This window comes from Anoplolepis gracilipes, chromosome 13 (genome assembly GCF_047496725.1).
Source record: "Anoplolepis gracilipes chromosome 13, ASM4749672v1, whole genome shotgun sequence".
Taxonomy (NCBI): Eukaryota; Metazoa; Arthropoda; class Insecta; order Hymenoptera; family Formicidae; genus Anoplolepis; species Anoplolepis gracilipes.
This window is the reverse complement of record NC_132982.1, coordinates 5,028,155-5,050,168: the sequence shown is the minus strand read 5'-3', so window position 1 is coordinate 5,050,168 and position 22,014 is coordinate 5,028,155. Positions and strand designations below refer to the sequence as shown.

The following is a 22,014-nucleotide window of genomic DNA, read 5'->3' as shown; positions in this document are numbered from 1 at the left end:
CATAATTTATATAACATTGACGAATCGGGCAATGACAACGTAGATAGAGCTCAGAAGGCGCGGAATAACACGGTGGAATATTTTCGGGGCTAATTTTAAAACTGGATAAAAATCCTGAAATTAATCGAAAGAGCAAGGTGATTCATTTTCTTTAAGAAATGAGAACAAAAGATTAATGCAGCAAAACTAAAGAAAGGGACTTCTAACACGATATCGTAAAATATGAATAACGTCAACAGATATATCGCATTTAACGCTGATAATGTAAATAGGAATGGAGAAGACGAAGAAGACTCGATATATTATTAAAAGGATAATTTCTTTACTATCAGAATTGCACGTCAATTATGACAAGTCATATGATAATAGGAGATTATGTATATTTTCCGCACAAATCTGATGGTCAAAAATTTTCCTCGTCCCAAGTCTTCTCCGTGTGGTATCGATTTTCCCTCATTTTCTTTAACAATTAACTAGAATTATGTTTTAATTGACTAGAATTAGGAAACTAATTAAATGCGATATTTAAGCACTTTACCTTATAGCCGTGACGAGACGATTCTACTCGATAATCATTTTCAATCGCCATTACGACTAGAACAATCACATAATACTATTGATAACATTAACACCCCAGTACGAGAGGACAGGGCAAGCGCAACAGATCATTTAAATTATCTAAATCGCGGAGCCGTAAAAGTGTATAGTTTTTTACTTGTATCTAGTGAAATAATTCAAATGCATTATTGTTGAAAAAAGGGGATTATCAATGAAAATTTCGTTATACGAAAAGCATGTGCATTTGACATACATATATATCTTATACGTGTAATTTTTATAAAAAGCCATTTTTATATCATAGATTGGTTATCTTATTTTATTAATTTCGAATTGTAGATTAACTAATTTCAAATCAATTTTTTTCTATCGAAAATGTTGGAAAAAAATTATATTTACCACAACTTATTACTTTTCAAATTTATATCACATATTTTCATGACTAAAAAGTCACAAATTAAACTTTTAAAGTTTCTTCAAAATTAATTTAAAATTATATTTTCTTTGAAGCTTTGTTTGTCAGGATTTTTTTTTTTATATTCGATTGTTAATTATTAAGAAATTATAGATGGCTCAAAATTAGATGAGCAAAAAAATATATGTCACATCTTTAAGTTACTGTTTCTAATTAAATCATTTCGATATTTAATCGTTTTCCCATTTTTCGTTTGCCCATCTTTTCATTAAAGATCCCCATTTAAATCAACAATAATACATAACAAACACCATCATCAATACGACCTTTTACGAGCATAACAATATCAGCATAGGATTCGCATCAAGCGATAAATTTGTTTAAATTGTAGAATTAGAGAGATCCATCTCTTTCAATTCGTGAGATCAGCACGTATTAATACCAAGGTTTGAGATCGATATATCATATTTCAGTGAGATCATCTATGCATACATTTCCAACATTGCGAAACCTGCAATCTCAACAAATGAGAGATTATATATCTCCTCTATCTATCTCTCCATATATATTACTATTATACTTCAACATTAATTAATTATATATACAACTTAATCAATATTAATTACATGCAATTATCATCATAATTGAATCTCAATCGTTGTATATATAGTTAATTATAATATTATCGGTCACAAACCCTGGCAAAGTACAGGTAGTCGGTTATCTATTATAGATTGTAGGAAGTAGAAGAATAGCGCGATAGAGACAACAGATAGAGCTATACCGTCGACGGTCGACCCCGTCTCTTGATAATCTCAAGCGGCGCGATCCGCCGACCTACCTAAGAATTGGACAAGAGTTTACTGTGCGGGCGCCAACATACGATGAGATTGGCCACATTTAGAGTGTTCCTGCCTGCTGTAGACGAGCCCCGCGCGCTGGAAAGCTACGTCTGCGATAATCGTATAAAGTCAAGACGATGTCATCGAAATCTCGCAAATTGGCTCGTATCCCTTAAAAAAGTAGAAGTAACTTGGTCAACCCACGGGAAGATAAACAACGTGGATGACACACGAGGAATTTATGGGAGATACGCGAGAAAAGCGAATTGTTATACTATAAAATACGGTAGTAGATAGTTTTACAGGCGACTTTAAAAGTCTTTCTTTGAAGAGTTGACTTTGCGGTGAAAAAAGATTAAAAACGTGACCCTTTTTTTTTTTCGTATTTCAGGATATCTTCCTATAGGAACATTATTTGCTCAACGCTATCGAGGAGGAAAAACTTGTTGCATTCAACAACAAGTCCATTGACGAGTATCGAGGAAACGACGTATTCTTAAAGTATAACCTTCCGAAAGTACGAAACGTGGCACGAGAGCCTGTGTTGGAGCGATTTTTCCAGCGCTCGGGCGTAACACTCGAAGAAATTTTACTCCTCTTTCCTTGAGCGGACTAGAGTTTTAAAACGATCGATCGATCTACAACATACTCGCCTACTACACGACGGATACCGCTGAAGGATCTTCAATTCGCTAATAATGCGAAATTATGTTCACGCACGTGTTTGTGTATTTTGTATGTAGTCTTCTCTAAAAAACAGACAAGAGAGATTCTCTTCTAATATTAGACTATGTAATCGAAGAATACCTTAAGAATTACGACAGCTTTCAATGAGTCTGCGTGCTTCGACCACGTGCTCATCTCTTTTTTACTTATACTTTCCCTCTTTTATATACTCTCTAAAGATTATATCAAACCAGCGATATATCTAACAAATTGTGCGGGAGCGAGTTCCTAAATTTCTTTGCGCTACGTTTCTACGCTCGCATTTCTTAAATCTATACGACATGTATTTTCCTTCGTGCAAGGGTGCTTCGAAAGTCGTGCTCTACATTTTCTCTTCACAATTGAATTTAAATAACTCACCGTAGGAAATCTATGTCAAAATAGCCTGCCTTGGTCTCAGCCTTAAGATCTGACGACGCGCAATGAAGATGATACAACGAAAATAAGAAAAAGATGCCGCTTCTGCTGTACACGTTTTGTAAAGCCGGATTTTTCGACAGCGTGTGTCAAAAGACACCAAGAACAGTGAAATTCACTTCGTTCGACATGCAATCGCGTAAATCTGTGGGTTCGATTAGCGTTTCGAACCACCCTCGTGCGTGATTCGCGAGAAGCTCGCGAATCTGTTCAATCTCACCCTTACGTCCCCGTCAAAATGGACGGGAGCTTGTGTTTGCGGCTCTACGTTATAAACATTAATCGCGCGTCTATCACTTCTTCGAATTTTTTATCATTGCCGCCATATCCCGTAGACTCTGCTCCAGCGTTTGTGCGAATTGCATCGCACTTGTCCGTCCGTCACTGTGGAAAGCCGAAACTGAGAAGATGAAGCCGTTTTTCCTTACGTTGTAGGCGCATCCGTAACCGTCTGGCACCACCGGCCCGTATCCGGCGATCACATCGTTCTTCGTGGTCACCTGCAAGATCGATCTTATCTTCATTTAAGATATCGTGTTATTAATGTCACCTCAAGAGAATACACTTTCATTTTTTAAAGTGATTATTTAGACATCGGTGTTATTATGGAGCTAAAAAAAGATCTTATCTCTTTGAAAAAAAACACGTGAAGAGATTTGAATATGAATGGATTGAAAAATTTGAATTTTGTAAAACATTGCTTCAAAAAAAATATCTCACGATAACTGGATATTGAATGTCACGTTGGAATCTTATACACGTATCTCTTGCATAGTTACATCACTTCTGTTAAACAAACTGATCGTATCGACCTCGAGCTGTCAAATCATAAACTACCTGTATTGCTTATGATACGTCCGGGATCCTGACTTGTATTTCGTCGTGACAGATCACAAACAAGGGACCTTGTGAGGATCATTGGCGTAGTAACGGAAAATTGAAAAGCACTCTGAACAGATTTTAATTACCATCGGCTATCGTTTTCTTATCAAGAAGTCAACAAGATAACTTTCCATTTTTCCGATACATTTATCGAAGATATATTTTTAATTATAATAAATAATTTATATAAAATATATGCGATGCATAGAAACATCATGATTTTAATTAAAAAACACCGGCATGAATTTTACGAAATCGACGCCGATGACGGATTCGGAAGAACGATCGACCCTGATCACTGACCTGTGACGTCGAGAGGGCGAAGTGATTAACGATCGCGTAAGCCTCGTCCGTGAAGATCTCCGGCATCGGCTCACCAGCCTCCTTCGCCGCGTAACGCAGTCCCATCAAATGGTTATCGATACCCTGGCCGTATATGTTGTCGTTCATCTCTTTGGTCTGCCTCTGCACCGCCAGGTCAAACAGCTCCTTGATCCTTTCCGCCTGGAGAAGCGAGCCGGAAGCAACGTTCAATTGAGTCCAGCGCGATCGATTTCAACGAAGATTCTCGCGATACATGTCGAACGACAACGTTCGAAAAGAAATCATGAAGGAATTATTATTTGTACTTTGTATTTTAATTATATGGATTAGCCGGCTGTTTTTTGTTTCTGCGACATATTCGATAAATTTTATTTATGGATTTTTAATGAATTGTAAGCCAATCATGAGTTAATGATAATCATTTTTCCCCTTCATGATTTACTTTTATAGTAAATTTCTTCTGTGATTTTTATTATTTTGTGAGATAGAGACGACAGACTCTGTGCGTTATAAGCTTTTTGTTTAAGAAATATCACGGTGAAAAGCAACATCGAGCGTGAAAGCAATTGACATTCATTAAATTAATGTTTTTAAATATCATATGTTAAATATATGAATAAATATACTAATGTTGCAACTTAAATTTAAAAAAAATTATATTGAATGCAAAAAATAATTGAATATATATTTTGGTAAAATAATGAAGCTTTTTGATCACTCAAGATATCGAACGAAAACATAAATTAATGAACCATTTCGAAAAAGATGCGTTCGTTTGAAAAAATATCTTTATAATAAACATTCACTATGAGAAGTCTAAAAAAGTGACGATGGAGGAAAAAGGAACGGCTGAGACAACACTCCGCTAAAGGGGAAACTACAGAGCGCAGTAAATGAGAAACAACAGCTCGTTGCCGCAGTATTTTCTAAACGAGGGTGGATCGTGTAAGGGAAACAGACGGAATATCCTCACGAAACTTGCCTGAGGCCTCTTGAGGCTCGTGCAAACACTCGATCGCGAAGGAAGAACGAATTGTACCGCGGTCTAATTGATTGCCTTTTTCTCAGAAGTATTTATTCTTTCTTTCGTTCATCGTCTGGCATATTCCCTTGAATTTGTAGATCTTATTTGATACACAATCTTTTGTAACTGCATCTTTTTCTGTTTGGTTTTGGAATTCTTATATTGAAACTTATTTCATATGATAGAACGTAATCTTTTAAAGAGAAAAAAAAAAAAGAATTATCTATATATAAATATAATTAGAAAATATAAGTTATTCAAAATATGCTGTTCTTGATTTAAAAATAAAAATAATGTACACATATATATGATTTTTACCAGCACGAAAACTCATATATAACATTTTCATACACCAAATTTTCGTGCACGTTATATGTAGATAAACATACATATACCTAGTATAATAAATAGCAAAGCATTTGAAATTGTGTACAATAATTACAGAAATATTGCACAGAAAAATAACCAATTAATAAAATTGACGACAATAAATATATCGAGAACAATAATTTAGTCTGAATGAAGAAAATGTATAATTTTTAATAACAAAAGACAAAAGACACGTTTAAATAAAAGAAACATTATAAATTGAAACCTTTTCGTAAGAAGATTCAATTGGCAATGCAAATGGACAATAAGACCAACCGCTGAGAAACTTTTTGTAGCACTGCAAAAAATGTATCGTCATATACTTATGTACATAAATAACATCTTTGAATATACAATCGTTTTTTATGAATTTTTAATGATAAAATTGCTCTGCAATTATAATGATTAAAATGCAGATTTTTAAAATTGCTAACTTAATATTGCCGATTGAAAATTTGCGAAAATTTTTATAAATAGCATTTTTAACTGACAATCTTTTAAAATGTAAAAAAAATTTTTGTAAATGCACACTTTCAATCAATATTCATTACTTTTTTTTATAATTCTATAATACTGGCATATATAGTGAGGTTTCGTTATTTCGCGCAACCAAATTTTTTAATTAAAATTAAGTTTTCTTAATTAAAAATTATCCATAAATTATAATAAAAATTACACAAAATATATAACTCATGTACAAATAAAATTTATTTATTTATAAAATGCAATAGGTGTGGCAGTTTAAAAGATAAGGCAGTAACGAAGCTAAAAAGTAAAATAAGTAAACGCATTCCGCTCGACCTTGTCGCAACTCTGTCGAGTGTACTCGAGTTGTGTGTGTTACACGACACGAGAATCGCATAGGAAAAATGCCAAGTTTCAGTTACACTGTAAATGGTGAACTGAACTCTTTTGGGGCTCCCGTCTACGGCGTTGTTGGGCTGACTCATTTGACCGTAAGGATCACCCTGGCACATGGCCTTGGCCCACGCGAGAGCTTCCGGACTGGCTGCCCGGATGCAATCCACCCGACCCAATGCGAACCTCCGGATGCTAGCGCTTTCATAAGTAGCCACCAATTTCCCATGGAGTCTGCGAACATCGGAAAATTATCCCGATGAGAACCTAATTTATTGATACTTTTATTTTTATAGATTCTTTATCATTTGACACATAACAATAGAAAAAAAAAAAATAAAAGAGATTTTATGCGCTTTTTAATTATAATTTTTGCTAGATGTTATATATAATTAAAATATAAAAGAGAATATGAAGAAGAGAAACATTTTTAATGGGTATAAGTAAAAATATATTAATTCCATCACATGACAGTTCTAGATACTTTACCTGAAATACGTCAACTGGAGCGCCAATTGTATGTACGCGTCAGGACTAACTCTGCATGATTTTATGAAGTCTTTGGAATAATCTTCGAACCACAAAATGCAGAGGTCCAAGTCTTCGACCAGCCTGGAACGAAAAGTGCGACTATTTCTGATTGTGTGGATACAAATTCACGCACAGGAGCTTTACCGTTACAGGATAATCAATTACGTAAGATATGGTTGCACTATATTAAATCAACAATTAAATAAATTTTCAGAATCGATTTTTCTTTAACAATTTTTTTGACGGATTTGATTTACTACAAAAGAAATAAATGATGACCCTTTGTATGACTTTCTTTCGAGTACTCACGCATCAAAGTTCATCATTGCCTCTCTGATGTCGTTCAGACTTTGCTCGGTGAGGCACCACTCCAGTTTTTCAGGCGCCGGAAGATGCGATGGTACTACATTCTCGTCCGGTGGTGGCATAGAGTCCACTTTCTCGGTTAACTCCTCAAAAGCTTTGAAAATGGCCGGTGCCTCGCCAGCAGAGTGCTCGTACGTCAATCCCCACATTCCATCCTGCGTAAAGATTTATAAAAAAAAAATCAGAGACCAATAGCCAATTTTTTCCACAATATATTTGCAAAATAATGAGATTCGATTAAAAGCTCTTTTATAAAAAATTACGCTAGAAAGGAATAACTTTCATTAAACAATAACATTATTATCAATTGATTTGAAAAATAATATATATATAGAAACATATATTAAATAATTAACATTTATATTTATCCATTACTATTTCCCGTATATCATTACACAATCTCAAACAACGTAGGTTTGTAAATTATGCAAATTGCGTAAATTAATATAAATGAGGCAGTTTGATTTATTCCTTCTTCATTTTAGTTACTTGCACAATAAAGATTATTATTATTATTTTAATTATGTATATGCATATTAACATTATTTATCAATAAAATAATATATATTAATAACTAATCATATAATATCTCAATTATTATACTAACAGTTATTAATACAATATAATTTTATTAATAAATAATAATGTTAAAACATACACATATATTCAACTAAAATAATAATAATAATAATCTAATATTATGTAAGCAATTAAAATGAAGAAAGAATAAAGCAAACTGGCTCATTTACATTGATTTACACAGTTTACACAATTTACAAATCTACATAATTTGAGATTGTGTAATAATATATGCATGCGGTAAATACTAATCGTTGAATTATAAATTTTAATTATTTAATTTATATGTCTGTCTTATATATTTATATTTAAATAATTATAACATTTTTTTCATTTGTATAAGCATTTTATAATCATTTTCTTATGATTTACCTGAATTAAAATCTTTTGCGGTTTTATATCTTAAAATCAATTGACAATAATGTTATTGCTTAATGTAAGTTATTCGTAGTTTATAATGTTCAATGAGGTCTTAAACGGATTTCACAATTAAAATGAAGAAGGAAGAAATTAAATTGCTTCATTTACAATCATTTATGTAGTTTACATAAGTTAGAAACCTACGTAATTTGATCATTGCAATTATGTAAATTCTAAATGAAAATATAGAAGTTACAAATATCACATGTCTAACACAACAAATTAATTAATTATTCTATCACAAATGACGTGATACGAAGTTAGACTGAATTATATTGCTAGTTTTGTTTCCTAAGAAAATATCGTAATAAGAAAACGTTAAAAGATATTTCGTCGCACAGAATATGAAAGCGCAATGTCGTAAGTCGCGGATTCACGAATAACGATTTCGCCCGTGAACCCTGACACCAATCATATCGAAAGGTGGTCTTGGAAACGGTGAAAGTGATAAGTTCAATTTGGTCGAGGGAGTCATCCGTGGAAAATACCTAGGTATCCATCGCGAATCGTTACGTGTGTTTGATTGAGGCTTCATGGAAAATTGTGAATGGCGCTATTTTATGCGTGTCAGGTATATTATTTCGCGTCGCTTCCCGTATTTCCTGTTTACATCTGGTTGAACAAATGTTCACCGTTGTGTAAATGAATGCATTGCACTAATTGGGAGCTCGATTTCCCGTACGTAATCGTCAAATGTGATTATCATTAATATTACATACGTTAATTATTGTTATGGAACATTTAACTGCGTTTATTTAACGGCGTTAACTGTTAAATTAAATTTACATACCTTGCCGAGAATAGCGTGGAAGGTCTTGTCGAACCAACGATTCGCACCCAAGTGTCGGGACCCTCCGCCGTGAAGAGCGTGATGAAGCACGTTCGCGTAATCTCGATCGCCGATCCATCGGTCTTCCTTCTTCATGGGATTGTTAAACGTGGTTGGCAGCACATCATCGTCGATGCAAACGACGCATAGACAGCGCTCCAACAGCTCCAGATTGTGACGATTGCGCTCGTCTAGAAGTCGTTTATAGTCTCTCGTTAATGATCTATTATAACGATATCGCGATTTTCGCACCGAGTGTTATATTTATACACATTGTTATATGTTGTTACGATTATGTGTAGCATAGATATGTAATAACAATACACTGCAACTACGATAGGAATCAAGCTGGAAAGAAATAATTGGAATTGGTTTTCAAAAAATATTTGAAAAAAATACTTCCTACGATTTTATTTTAAATCTAAAAATCAGAGATTCTTCGCACAAATTAAATTTTAAATCAATTTGAGATATATCCATGATTTATATATTTCAAAAAATTTTATTAATTTTGTTATGACAAATATATAAAAATAATAAAAATCATCTTTTTTTTTTATTTTGAGATGAGAAAGATAACAATCGGAATTATGTAACGTAAGTTTAATTAATTTTAGTACATTTATACACGTATCGTGAGAAAAATCAGCGCGTTTGCGCTCACAAGATCTGTCATAAGGCAGGAAACTCAGAGAACATTTTTACTTTAACGAGAACTACAATCTCCTTCGTTATCTATCTCCTTCGTTATTTTCCCGCCGTTAATTAATCAACGCAGGTCGCCGTTAACTTGTTACCACCACCAGCGTTCATTCGATTTGTAGGCCTAGGCATTAGATAGGTTGTAGATTCCCGTTGAGCAAGGTCGGGTTAGAGAGTTAATGGGAATATTGCGAATATTGGTGAAGCGGAGAACGCGAGCAGATAATTATGACGTGAGAGTAGGCACGTGGCGACGAGGGTTGTCTAAAGACGCGACCGGGATATTTTTTGGGTAACTGGATCGTCATGTTCCTCTTTAAAACGACAGGATAAATCGTAGTCCAGATTTCGCGAATTCATCTGACATTAATTGAGTTATTTTGAGTTTGCTTTTACAAGAAATTGGATACTATATATAAAGTTTTACTTTTTTTCTAAATAAAAATTAAAAATAAAACGACAGACTAAATTATAATACAGACTTTGCGAATTTCAATTGATTAACTGATATTGATTGAGTTTACTTTTACAAGAAATAGGTACCATATATATATATATATATATATATATATATATATATATATAGACCAATAAAGTTATAGACTATAAATAAAAATAAAAATAGTAAGAGCGATACATTAAGAAAATTGACAAGTTGTGGAACGAAAGATCATATTAGTTTTCTTGGAAAACTTTGGAAAATCACATCATGTTTTTCTTCAATTAACCTACTTTTAATATCAGTTAACAAAGTTTGAAATTTTTGATAAACTTTTGGAATTGCACTATTCTTTTGGAATTTACTCGTGCAAGAACGAAACGCTTAAAGTGTATTCTCTCCACAAATTGAATATAGTCATGTCTAATCGACATTTTTAAATATTATACGCACTTTTTATCAATTCCTCCCGCGCCTTCGCCCAGGCTGGTCGCTTCGCGGTTGTGAGAATTCCAACGGGCGGTGTTCTGGGATCGGCCTTGGTCTCCATGATCCTTAATAATTGTTGGACCAATTCGACTTCGGTGATCCGACCTCGATCAGATGCTCTTACCGGGACGCTATAAAACTGCAACAAATTGATCGAAGAAACGTGAAATATTTCTTCTCTTGATACCACATTCTTCAATAAATTATTCAATCGTACGTCAATGTTGCGGGTCAAACAATTATTTTTTACTATTTTTAGCTAACATAAGTAAACGTTAAACAGTAGTGTAATTGATTTAATCGAAATAAAATTCTTGAAATAGAACGAGATTTTGCGCGCGTTAATTACAACATGCAACTCTGAATCACGTCATTACCTGATTATGATGCGCGACAATAATGTGGTCACCGGAGGACGCTCTGTCTAGGATAATTTGCTCATCGACAGTCACACCGGGTCGTCGATAAATCCGGAACATTTGATAATGCTGCGCCATGCAGAGCGGTTGCATGGTTTTGCCATCCTTGGATTTCACGCGTTCAATCTCCAATCCGGATCTATTCAAAGTCTAAAGCTTATTTTTGCATCACAGTAATTTATTTTTGCATATATATTTCTCTTTATCATAAAAGTCAAAAAGCAAAAATAGTCTTTACATATTAATATGAAAAATTATTTAAAAAAAAATAGAAACGTATAAATGAAAATTATAGATTTTAAAATTCTAAAGAAAGAAGTAATATTAATAAACAAATGTACGAATTAAATAAATTATTATTAATTAATATTAATAAATAAATATATATATATATATATATATATATATATTAAATATTATAATATTAATAAATATAAATTAATTAAATATTATAATATTAATAAATATAAATTAATTAAATATTATAATATTAATAAATATTAATTAATACTAATAATAAATATTAATAATAATTAATTATACTTTATTTAATTCGTACATTTGCTTAATTACGATTCTAAATGTTTACGGGAAAAAATGAAATGTGGAAGATTCAGAACCATATAGGAGCAGGATTAATTTTCCTAAAAACGCATCGCTTTCGGATATATCTTCTCTGCTTCGCGAGATGAGACGAGCTCGTTTGCTATTAAGAAGACTGGCGGCGGCCCCCCGCGAATTTGCGTGAGTTTTTGAAAGAAAGGAGAGAACACTCTCTCCACGCAGTCCCGGCTTATTCCCGTCCGGATGCAGGATACCGTGGATCCTTTGAGCTCCACGCGGGAACGTCCGCTCATTCTCGTCGCGGCTCCCTTTCCTCTTTATGCTCGCTTTCTAAGGATACGGTCCGGATTTCCTCGCAGAAGTACGCCCTCTCTCTAAATTGATTTCAGTGCGGCTTCTTTTTGTCCCCGAGACTGAGACGACGACGACGACGACGACGATGAGTCGATTGGCACGTCGCGTCTCGTCATGTCTCTTCCTCGCGACGATCGCGATTAACTTAAGGCGAATTAACGTTCCTTTCGATATTAACGATCACCTCGAATGTAATTGTAATAATGTTATTCAAAATGAAACAATAGTGTTGCATAGAAACAATCATGCTAATTTTTAAATAAAATAAAAGTGTGCCACAGAAATAAAGTTAAAGTGAACAGCGCGATGTTCTAACGAAACGAAATTTTGTTTCAGGAGCTGATTTATCTTGAATTATCCGAGAAAAAGAAGAAAAAATTACTGGAGAATTAGAGCATTACCTGTCGAGTAATTCCTGATAATTAAGCAATTCGGTGAGAAATCGTGCGACAAATACCGCGGCTTCCTGTTGGTTTGCAAATCTCTTCGGCTTCGCGGCCACGCCAGGGTTGCTGTTGATCGGCAGAGCCAGTGCGACGGACATGTACATGTCATTTAGCCACCATTCTGTTGCCTGCAAACGAATTAATATTTAATATATATATATATATATATATATATATATATATATATATATATAAATCTTTATACGCATATGCGAATAACAATTATAAATTGTAATGAAACGAATGTAATTATTGATTAGAGTTGATTGCAAATTATTAATTAGATATAAAGAGAAGGTTATTAATTACAAATTATAATTGAGAGTTATATAACGGTCTGATTTATGCGATAGGTAATAACAATCGTTACGTTATAACGTGCGGTGAAGTATTACGAGATTGCATAATAATAATTACGCTAATTACTCGAGATGACGCTGCGCGACGTTGCGTGAAAGTATCCGGAAGTGGTTATACCATTTGAAATAAAACAAATTAGAGAAGAGATACGCGTCAAGGAAATCGCAACCGAGCGCATCGGTGGTAGTCACGAGCGTATAATTATTTGACCGACAATGATCTGAAATGTGAAATGCAAGAAAGCCGCTAATATGTCGAAGATATTTTATACTTCCCGGAGATAAATCACTCATTCGGACAAAATTATTGCGCACAATTTTTATTAAAATTGACAAATGCATAAGGGTCTCTACAAAGTAATAATATATTTAATATGTGTCTCTTAGAGGCAAGAAAGTCAACGACGCATTTTAAATCTTGGAATGCATCTCCAGACATTTCTCTCGTTGTAAATTACATCCTTGTTAAACATGAGATTTTGTTTTACTGTCACTTTCTGTTCTTTTTAAATTGCGTATAATTTGTCGCGTAATTTACCTACGTTTTAACGTCGCGACGTCGTTTTTCATACTCGATAATCGGGGATCAGCCCCGGCGCGTCATTAAATGCGGATTAAACAATCGAGTTTTGTCGCTGCCTTCATTTTCGGTCGCGTGATAAAATCGTTCGCGCTAAAAGGGGAAAGGTCGCCGTTCAAAATCATATTTAAAAAGTGTTTTGAAAAACTAACGCTGATCTATATTAGCATAATATCTAAACGGATCTTCTATTGTATTAGTATATGTAAAGTGTAGCAGAGATCCTGGGAATATTGAAAAATTAAGAAACTAATTTTCAAAGATGTTTTAAAATATTCTACAGAATTATTCCGTTTAAATAATTTTTATAATTTCTTCCTTATTGTTTCTTTTTTCTCTCCGGAACCTTTCGGGTTGGAAAAGATCTTTTAATGCTTTAATGAAACATCTTTTTATATTTCAGTTTTAATTATCTTAAAAATATGCAAATTCTTAGAACATTCTTTAACATCTCGCTCGTCTTAATACCACTTAGCGTTTAATGCTTATATTACTTTAATATTTTCATATTATTTAGAATTTGTGTATGTGTGTATATGTGTGTAATGTAGGAAATGCACGGGTGACCGAGGACTGTCACTCAAGGTGATGTATTTTCACTGTATTTTGTCGTTTATCCGTGTTTGAGAACGCGTTTTAGATGCCTTCTATTTATTTTACGATTCGTTTCGACGGAGATAGTTGACAACGTATGGACTTTCTCGCAAACATAACGAGGTAGTCGAGAAGATCCACGGAATATGTGTTATCGTCGCGTCAAGCAGAATATTTTCCGCGATACTTCTCTTCCTTGCACGAGAAACCTCTAGTGGAGGAACATATCTCCTTTATTTACGAGAAAACATGTGGATAAATGCCGCGGATATTTCTGCGTCAACGTTTCATAGTACGAAACCATGTTTAATATCACGACAGTTATCTTCCATTTCTAGAGATATGTTTCTATTCAATTTGAAATTAATTTTGCCAAATGATAAATTCTTGAAAAAAAAAAAATCTGTTCGAAGAATTAATTAGTAAAATATTGGATACTAAAAGCTTGCGATAAAAATGAAGTTTCTCGACATTTTCATAGAAAATTCATTTCAATTGGTCAAAGAATCGAAGAGGAATATATTCAGTAGCGGGATAACCCGTATGATCCCGTATGGGCCGCCTACTTTAATGCTGGTCGGGGAAATAATTGCATCGCGCGCGATCGTAATTGTATCATCCCTCGAAGCGGAGTTTCTTCTTTCTCGTCGCGCGATTCCAGGTCAGTGTAACGAATCGAGAAGCTCGCATGCATGTTTCACGAAGTCCGTCCCCACGTCGATGCAATGTATCAGGTGCTCCGTTCTTTTCGAATCGTCTATAGATAGAACTTACGAGCTCGACTTGCCTCGTATTCGCAGAACGGAGGCTATATTTGACCAAAGATGACACCGTTTCGACGCGCAGAACCATCGGCGGAAGTTCTTTTTTTAGATTGCCGATATAGTTTCGATGATCCAGATCGAATAAGACATCGCGTATAAATGGAAATTTTCTTTTTTTTGCATATCGCGTTTGCTAATAAATCTAGTCTTTCGACAGTCTTTTCAAAAAAATTCAATGAAATGTCTAATCGAATTTTTTTCGATGAAATTTTTAATAAAACTTTAAAAGTCGTTTAATTTTTAATATTTAATATTTTAACGGATAAATTTTATACTTTGATTTTATATGTCAACAGAAATTTTATTTGAAAAGCAAACATCGTAATACAATATAAAACCTCTTTTTTTATTTACTTTATCAAGGAGGTTTTCTATATGTTGCATTGTATAATTTTTTTAAAATTTTATTTTGTTTAAAGACATGAAAATTACGTGATTAAAATTGCAGTGAGATTGCGAGAATATTACGATGTAAATGGAGATGTGAACCTGCATGTAGGTACTTGCCGCCATAATTGAGCGCGTACGTGGAAATAATATTTTTTATGGAATGTGCTTCAAACACTCCCATTTTCTGTTTATTAGGAAATTGTGTTTTGTGCAGAAATTAATGATCCGTAATTGTTGTGACATTTAAGTATTCGACATATAGGTACTGCATTATTGTATTGTAGTAAATCACGTACGTTGGACAAAGAAGCTGAATAGTTTTGCTCTTCTACATTATTCATGTTTACGTCAATATAATAATAAATTATATACAGATCCTGTGTGCTTAACACAATAATAAACTCCCATTTCCAGATTCTATAATTTAATGGAACTTTAAAAGTGTCGTTTAATATTTTAACGAATAAATTTTATACTTTGATTTTATACGTCAATAGAAATTTCTTTTGAAAGGCAATTCTGTCAAGAAAGTTTTCTATATATTGCATTGCATATAATATAACTTTTTGGAAATTTCATTTTATTTACAAAGTAAAAGGCGGCTTGTTCAATCAATTATGTGCTCGAATATGATAAACGCTCTTAAACTCGGATACGCATTTCTGCAGCGAATCCGAGTTACGCAAAACGAGATGTGCAACGCATCTTGAACGCAAATCGGTTCACGGAGCTGCGCCATGTCTCACGTATTCAATGTGGACAAGACTTGTTCAACCGAAGAGAGCCGGCGACTTTGACTGCCGAGCGGCTCCTTCAGGCATGACCGAACATGTTTCGACAACGCGTTGCGCCATGGATGTGGATTCACATGTGCAACACGCTGCGCAACGTTGTGCATAAGCGAGGATGCACGCGAGCAAGCGATGCGAATCCATCTTCGGCGCGGACGCACAAAAATTTATCATTAAACGTGTTGTATTTATTTGAATATTTATAATCGAGTTACAATTTATAATTAATTTAAGTAAAGTTGAAAAAAATTTGGGAGTTAGAATTTTTTTATCTGTAACAAATGATTTCATTAAATTTGTCCACTGAAAAAAATAAAATTGAAAGTGAAAAGAAATGGAATTAAATTAGCTAGAAAAATAATATGAGAGAAATTAAATTTCCAGATATTTTCCAAATTCTAGAATTTGCAAAAAATTATGTCGGTTTAAATAAATAATTAAATCTTTTTAATTAAATTGATTTACGTGATATGAAATATATGAATTTTTACCGTGCGTATAAAATAACGTATAAACAAGTCATTGTCTTTATTTTGCTTTCAATCCAACAATTCAATCATAAGCAACATTTGCTATGTACATATAAAAATATTTCAAATTACATGTTTCTGAACAGAATACATAGCTGTTGTAACTGCAGACTGTAATAATACATGAAGTTCTTATTTCAAAACTGTGAGCAGCTTCTGTCAACTGCTACTTATCCAGGTTAACGAACGTCTACCTCTTAATAAATCGCGTAAATGAACACATTAGACGATTCGCGTGTGTAATAATCGTGCTGTTTAACTAATTACCTTAACAACGTGTAACTGCGTACTTGAAAAGACACTCGGCAGCATTATTAACGTCTTGCGTCACGCAGACCCACGTGTTCATCACATCTTCGCGCGTGTATGCGTAATTAGTGCTCTCGCAAAAGGATAGGCATAGCAGTATCCCATTGACGTGAGATAAAGAGTTTCGAAGAGAGCTTGATTCGTTCGACGATACCGAACGTTCACACGTCGTCGTCGGAGATCTGATGCGAAAGCGGATTTGTCTGCAATCCGCCTCGCAATCATGCGAACAATTACCAGATGCTTAAGTAATTTTGCTCTTGCACCTTGTGAACTCTCTCTAACACTCGGTCTCTAATTGAATATTTCAAGCATTAGATACAAAAATTTATTGTATATGTTTATAATACGACATGCATACTTAATACAAGGTGTTAAAAAGAAATAGAAACATTTGATACATGCGACATTATTTCTCGTCAACGATTAACATAATTTTTACTAAAAATATCACTAACAATATATAATAGTAATAACAGAGATGTGCAAAATGGGTATCCAAATTTATTTGAAATAGAAAATGCAAAATAGTTGCAACATTTCCATTTAAAAATGCAAAATACAAAATAATTTTTAAACAAATGAAAAATAAACCTTTTTAAAATAATTTTTTTAAATAAAAATGACTTTTTAAAAATATTTATATTCTTATATTTATTTATATTTAAATTCTTATTCTTATTATCTATTAAATTAGATTAGATCTTATACTATCCGTTCTTATTTTTGTATTTGCAAAAAAAATTTATTTGAAATAGAAAATGGATAATGAAACCTATTGAAATAAAAATGTAAAACGGCTTTTGAAAACATGTATTTTAAATGCAAAATACAAAATAGACATTTTACATTTTATATTCCCATTTTAAATACATTTGTTTCAAAATAATGCACATCTTTGGGTAATAATAATAATATGTAAGAATAAATTTGATATTCTTAGAAATATGATTAATTAGAAAAGAAAGGATAAATTATGCCATAGGAATGGAAAGAGTTAAACTTTATTCATCGATTAATTTCATGCTCGCTGCGTATGTGTCAGTAGAAAAAGACCTCCAAGATCAGGCAGCGTCTCGGCTCGCGGCGCACGATGAATGTTTGCGAAACAAGCTGACGTTTGGCGTTTCGCGAACACGCCGCTCTCCACGGATTAATGAGACACGTAGGTCGGCGCACGTGATCGGTACGGTCGAAGCATCACCGCGGAATATGAAAGATTCGTCGCATCTCTCTGGTGCATTTCGTTATAAAACGTAAACGCTGCTTAATCTGCAGCGCAAGCTTTGAATGACGTTATTGCGATAACTTTAATAAGCGTCACGTCAAAACTATCGATATGACGGGCATCTTTTCAATAATGAAACTCCAGTTGAGGGTTTAATAATTTTCTGCTTCTCTTCTTATTTCTTTTTTATTCAATAAAATATTATTTAATATAATACACTTATATTTTTATTCGGTCGATATAATGGAATTCTGGCATCTTTTCGCGAATCAATCATTTAGATGGTTAGGCTGACGAACGTTGATGTAGGTGATAGTAAACTGAACGTTTACTCTCACCAAAGAAAATTAACCGCAAGCTATATATACGTACAATGAAGCGCGCATTCATCATCCTGATTCTACGCTGTTTATCGCGCGGTGCATTTGGCGAAGTAAAATCCTCGGGATTGCGCAGGACTCCTACACATCGGATATCGCGTGTCTGCTCTCCGCAATACCACGATACACGAAACGTTAACGAGCAGAATTACGAGAACAGACCTACGTCGTCGTTCTCGATGAGGAAATAACTGACGCAATAACGTTTCAATGCATCATTTGTTGGGCGATTACACTGCTTATTCGTTATTCGCCGCACCTAGACACGGATTATATAGGATAACATAGTTTCATGGAATCGCGCAAAAAAATTTTCTCGTAACAAATTCTCAAATTTACCGTTGGAATTTCCAGAAAAATTTAACAGCTTACAAGAATATTTTACAGCTAAAATATAAAAGAATTCTCGATATACGATAAGCGATATATATATATTTATACAGAGTGTCCGGTAATTGGTGAAGAGCCTGCTAATGACAGATTCTTGAGATCATTTGGAGACGATTTTTCTTCAGCTAAAATATCGAGGCAATAATTTCGGAGTTACAATCGATTGAAAAAAAGGCACTTTTCGCAAACTAAACTTTTTGAAGTTGAAAAATTACCAAAACTACATTCTTCAGTTAATTTTAGATAGAGTTTACTGTAATAGAATTTTAATTTAAGGCTTAATTACAAAGATATATAATAATACAAATTGGAAAGTTATAAAAAATGATGACGACTTTCGATATTTTTTCGCTGAGGAAAAATCGACTCCAAATGATCTCTAGAATGTGCCATTAACAGGTTTTTTACCAATTACCGGACACCTTGTATATACATATATACGCGTTATTAATTATATATTTGTGACGTCAGAAATGAAAATGCAATTTACTCTCCCTCTGTGTCTTTTTAATTATGATTAAGAGAGTAGTTTATTCTAGTATTCTAGGAATAATATTTCAACGTAAAAAAAAATTATTAATTAATGGCAAGGCGGGAAGGAATATAGAAAGATTCTATCAACTCTTGATTAAAATTGAAGAAGAACGATGCATAATTTTACGGAATGAATTTTAACGATCCTTTTTGCTTCACTCATTTTTAGCGACGTGTGAAACACCTACGCACCTACACTCACGCAGGACTGTATCGACATTATTAATCGTCGCCGATGTCGCGGGGGATAATCGAATAATTCTCGTCGAGAATTCGGTTTCATCCCAGGAGCGAGTTGGGGCGACGACGACGATTTGTCCTGCCTGTAGCAAGAATGACGGATGGCGGTGACGGGGCTAATTTCGCGGTCGTCCCGGTTACCGCGAACTTTCGTGTAGTCGTTACGCGGTTCTCAGGTTCCCCCGTCCTTGTCCTCGGCATCTTATCGACGTTCTATCGACATGTCCTCATCATCTATGATCGACACGCAGATTGAACCGTCAAATCAAATTGTGACGAATTTCAAAAATAATTTTACTTAATTTAAAATTAACTTTTTTACGTAGATATATCTTGATTGGACACAAATTGATATTGTTAGATGTAAGGTCGATATTTAAAAGTTTTTGCTGCTATAAAAGTAAAGTTGGAACAATTTCGATCGTGCATAGCCTCGTGTACTTATGTCGCGGCGATGTAACAAGTATAATGATATGTAATAACACTATCAGATAATAGTCTCCGGCGTAACCGTTATGGCTGTGATCTCCCTTTTGTTGTTACGCTATGTAATCGAAAGGCATATTCTCGGTTCCGTAGAGACCTCGCGAGATTCTAGGAATCAGACTGTTGCGAAATACGGATCAGGAGTCGCATATTACAGCGGGGGATCTTCAAAGCGTGATCCGCGTCTGCAATAGATACGTGTTATCGATATTAGTAGTCTACAGAATTAAAGATTAATATACGACTTTACACAAAAAGTGCTGTCGAAATTGCCGAAGAGCAGGTATCGCGAAATTTGTATTGTCGTTTTTCGAGCGAAGGATCGCGAGACGGACTCTCTACCGGGAGACATCAATCCCGTCGCTCTGTTGAGGTTCGGCAGTTGAGGAGGGGGTGTCGAGTTACGGAGATTTCAACAGAAGCCGAAACACGAGGCGAGCGAGCGAGTGGCGAACTCTCGAATTCTCTCGACGCCCTTTTGATTTGTTTGAACCTTCACCCCTCTCCCTCCCGTCCTCCTCCGCATTCCTCTTCCTCTGCTGATCGGCGCAAACGCGGCGTTATCGACCGCTTGTGTCGGGGGTGAAAACGCAACCGTCCGCGTGTGTCTGACACGTGTGTGTCCGGCGGTGTCTCGTCGACGTGCTCGCGTGTTTCGCGTCGCGACCGTGAATATCGTAAAAATTAATTATTAATTCGCTCTACGATTTATCAGGCATTCTTGAAATACTTTCAACGCTAATATAACATCCGTACTCATTAATCGCTCTTAAGTTAATAGTATGATAAATAATAAGATAAAAGATACATACATGTAATATATTCTCTACACGCGTGATGTGATATTGAATGTAAAACACGTTGGAATTTATTCTAATTACTTTCAGTTACTAGTCCACTTATGCACATTTACACAGTTAGTATTTAATTATCATTAAAATGATTAACATATCGCGTTGGTATTCTCACATGCGTTCATATAGAATTAATTTATTTTACATAATCACTGAATGTTTCATATTTTTTTAAATTTTCCAGATATTGTATGTTAATTTGATTTTTTTTCTATATATATATATATATATATACATATATATGTGTGTGTGTGTGTGTGTGTGTGTGTGTGTGTTTGCTAATTATAGAAAAAATAACTCACGTAGTATTTTGCCTATATCGCGAAAATTTAGCGAGATTTCGGTAGGAATCCTCCCTCGTCGAGAAACCGCTCATATTTCAAACAACTCGCGCGATTGTATATACGGTGTGTATCGAGTTTCCCGTTTAACGCGATACTTCATTAGCCACGGTGAAAACGCGCGTCGTCTCGGGTCAGGAGAGCCTACAACGTTCTCAAATCGATAGATCGTTTTTGCTTCTTTCCCTCACGTGTATAACCCCATCGCGTGATTCGCGGTGAATTAGAAAAGACCAAGATGTATAAAAACACATCCCCATGTGTACGAGTCAAACAACTTTCCTCCCCTTGTGCCTTTTAGTTGAAAGACAACACATCAAGATATTAGTATAAGATTTTAGATTTAAGAATGATTAAATTTTCTTTGCATTTATAGCACATTTATAAGCATGACTCTGCGATCTTTCTCAATGAAATTATTGCTTGATGTCCTTCAAAGTATGAATAATTTAGATATATGTATATTGAAAGTAACGTATCATGAAACATTTATACATTATACTTTAGTCTCTACTTGGAGTTATATTCTTATAAAAACCTTTAACGTAAATTCTGAAATTTTTATTTGCATATAAAGAGCGCGATCGATGCCAGCATTAAAAAGAGAATCAGACTATATTTAGTATAAAAT

General features: G+C 34.2%; 1 protein-coding gene across 1 annotated transcript; it reads right to left on the bottom strand.

Moving 5' to 3' along the window:
* Positions 1–1,102: 1,102 nt before the first annotated feature.
* Positions 1,103–12,622, bottom strand: Chat (Choline acetyltransferase). Its single transcript, XM_072905218.1, has 10 exons — positions 12,509–12,622; positions 11,148–11,339; positions 10,735–10,909; positions 9,102–9,331; positions 7,256–7,467; positions 6,905–7,027; positions 6,445–6,649; positions 5,784–5,855; positions 4,144–4,344; positions 1,103–3,458 (listed from the first exon to the last, which is right to left on the bottom strand). The coding sequence occupies exons 2-10, from the start codon at positions 11,280–11,282 to the stop codon at positions 3,252–3,254; spliced, it is 1,560 nt and encodes a 519-aa protein (XP_072761319.1). The 5' UTR covers positions 11,283–11,339; positions 12,509–12,622; the 3' UTR covers positions 1,103–3,251.
* Between the last annotated feature and the right edge of the window lie 9,392 nt (positions 12,623–22,014).